At 50.8% G+C, this 2,626-nt stretch overlaps 1 protein-coding gene across 1 annotated transcript in view; it reads right to left on the bottom strand.

Annotated features, from left to right (window-relative positions):
• Positions 1-2,363, bottom strand: part of LOC119100616 (nose resistant to fluoxetine protein 6-like) — a 12,572-nt gene extending 10,209 nt beyond the window's left edge. Inside the window, exon 1 of the mRNA XM_037223697.1 lies at positions 2,359-2,363. Within this exon, the coding sequence (XP_037079592.1) occupies positions 2,359-2,363 (5 nt within the window). The remainder of the gene's footprint in view (positions 1-2,358) is intronic.
• Positions 2,364-2,626: the final 263 nt, after the last annotated feature.

The following is a 2,626-nucleotide window of genomic DNA, read 5'->3' on the forward strand; positions in this document are numbered from 1 at the left end:
GTCCAATTTCTGTGTAGCCTTATTTATGCTTGATGGTCTCGAGTGAGCTCGGTTTTGGATGACATCTTAAAATCTATGCAATGAATATGGGTCTTAGAGAGAGAGAGAGAGAGAGAGAGAGAGAGAGAGAGAGTAGAGAGAGAGAGAGGAGAGAGAGAGAAGAGAGAGAGAGAGAGAGAGAGAGAGAGAGAGAGAGAGAGAGAGAGAGAGAGAGAGAGAGAGAGAGAGAGAGAGAGAGAGAGAGAGAGAGAGAGAGAGAGAGAGAGAGAGAGAGAGAGAGAGAGAGAGAGAGAGAGAGAGAGAGAGAGAGAGAGAGAGAGAGAGAGAGAGAGAGAGAGAGAGAGAGAGAGAGAGAGAGAGAGAGAAAGATCATACACGCGTAGGGATGCCAAGAGGATAGGGAAAGTGGTGGGCAAGAAATGAGCTGGGCAGACGATGGAGGAGACCTGCCATTGTTTAAGCAAGATATACAGCTTCCTGAGTATAGAAAATACACAGAACACAACAAAACGAGGCATACGAGCAGGAAGCCAAGAGCTGGCACATGCGTGATAAGCTCGAAAGCTCCGTTCCTCAGCGCATTTTCAACGCACTATATCACTATGATGCGTGAGCGCACGCTTAATTTCCTCCCTGAACAGCGCGTTGCCGCGAATATTGACTCCAACGAAAAACATGCTAAAATCAACACTCAACGCACCAAATCAACACTCAGTGCCCAATCAACACTCAACGGACCAAATTCGAGTTGCGGCATCATGTTCGGCCCCGGTGCTCCATAAGTCAGGGTGATGGTAGCGGCGATGAACGGACGTCAAACGTTCGAGGCACAGCATGACAAGAATCCGAATCCCAACAAAGGCGTCCAGATTTCCCGTCATGAAAAATACTGGCCACCTCGCTTTGCAAACTAAGTTTGTGGCCTTGCATTAGCCTTCGCAGCAGGCGCAGGTCTTGTAATGATACGTGGCTCAGTGACTGTTGCAGTCACAACGCATTGCGGAATGACGGTGCAGCAGTGAGGTGTGCATAAGAAACGCGACCGCTGCATAGTTCGGACCGTATGAACCTATCGCCGTTCTCAACACACTGAACGACTAAAAGATAGCTGTTTTTACTCAATATACGAGGCTTAAGATGAAAAGATGCTCCGGACTCATAAATTACTCCCCTCCCCACTCGGCGCCGAGCCCAAGGAGGCTAGCGATAACTCAGTTAAGAGAAGTGCTCACTCCAGCTGGTTTAAAGGGCTCCATTTTTCATCGGAACAAACTCATTTCTCCCTGAATGTTCATCAAACGGCCTGGCCGTGCATAACTAATTGCAGAATCAACAAAGTCAGCCATTAAAAAGAGGAGATGAAACTGTCTCGCATCGTAAATATCCCCGGCCGGCGGCAGACAAATAAAATGCAGGATGTGGCGAGTGGAGCCAGCAGCGGCAAGACGTGTCAGTGGAAAAGCGTGAGTAGCGCTTGGATACGAGCAGAAAAACCGCAAGCCCCGTGTCGGAATTGAGAGGATATGAATAATAATCCTATCAAAAGAGACGGAAGACTCAGAAAGCTAGCCGTAGCAAAACGCAGGGTTGTTGCGCCCGGGCCAGCTTTGACAATGCAGCAAGTGGAAGAGCGACGGCTACTACAGACCCAGCCAAACTGACCGACCGAGGCGGTGGAGTGGACTTCGCAGCGTTCAAAGTGCAATGAAACTCGCCTAGCTGGCGTTTTCCAAACGTCATCCATCAGCCCTGTTTCCATCATGTTCACTAGCGCATTGTTGCATATATTTCGCATGCAGGAGCACAATGCGATATAAATTCTGCCAGTCAATAAAATACCTAGAAGAGGAAACTGCCAATGTAAGTGAATATTTTGAAGCTGCACTCGGAAAATGTTAACTGACTTGGCTCAGCTCGTGAAATGACTCCAAGCGATTCCCGCGGCGACCAGTGGCTACTGCCATCGTCACGGTCGTCTCTGGTCTAAGGTATGGTTTTGCTGAGAACAGTGGCGGCGCATCCGGGGGAGGGGGGGGAGGAGGGCAGCGAGGGCAAAGTGCCCCTCCCTCCCCATCTTCTGAGGTGGGCCAGAAGCATCTTTTGTCCCCTTCCCCATAATTTCAGGTGGCGCGGAAGGGGCCCATGGGTTTGTGGTGGTATTCGCTTACTGTGTTACCAAAACAAGTTCAACGGGCCCCATGCCTGGTCCGGAAAGAGCCCATTTAAGTTTAGAATGGGGTCGTCTTGTGTTCGCGGAGGACCCATCCTAGTCTGGATCCATACCTCCCGCGCCAGGGTGGGACCAATGTCATATGGTATATTTCTCTAAAGGTCTCCGGATCGGCCAGGGGATCACACCCCATGTTGCCAGGATGGTTGCCGGAAGACAACCCGCGTTGGGCCCGAATGGCCCTTCGGCCCTGGACTGGGAACAGTCATGTGCCGCCTAGTGTTCTATTCATGGAGCCATTCCCGAAAAGAAATAAAGCGATCTCATTAGCGCATCGAGATCGAACCGCGTACCTCTAGCTTTCCAACCGCTAAGCACCGCACTACCGGTAACTCCATTTGTGCGTGAATTCGAGCGCGGTGCACCACCTGAGAGCCGGACGTCGGCGAGACAACC

This window comes from Pollicipes pollicipes, unplaced genomic scaffold (genome assembly GCF_011947565.3).
Source record: "Pollicipes pollicipes isolate AB1234 unplaced genomic scaffold, Ppol_2.1 Scaffold_2555;HRSCAF=2994_pilon_pilon_pilon, whole genome shotgun sequence".
Lineage (NCBI taxonomy): Eukaryota > Metazoa > Arthropoda > Thecostraca > Pollicipedomorpha > Pollicipedidae > Pollicipes > Pollicipes pollicipes.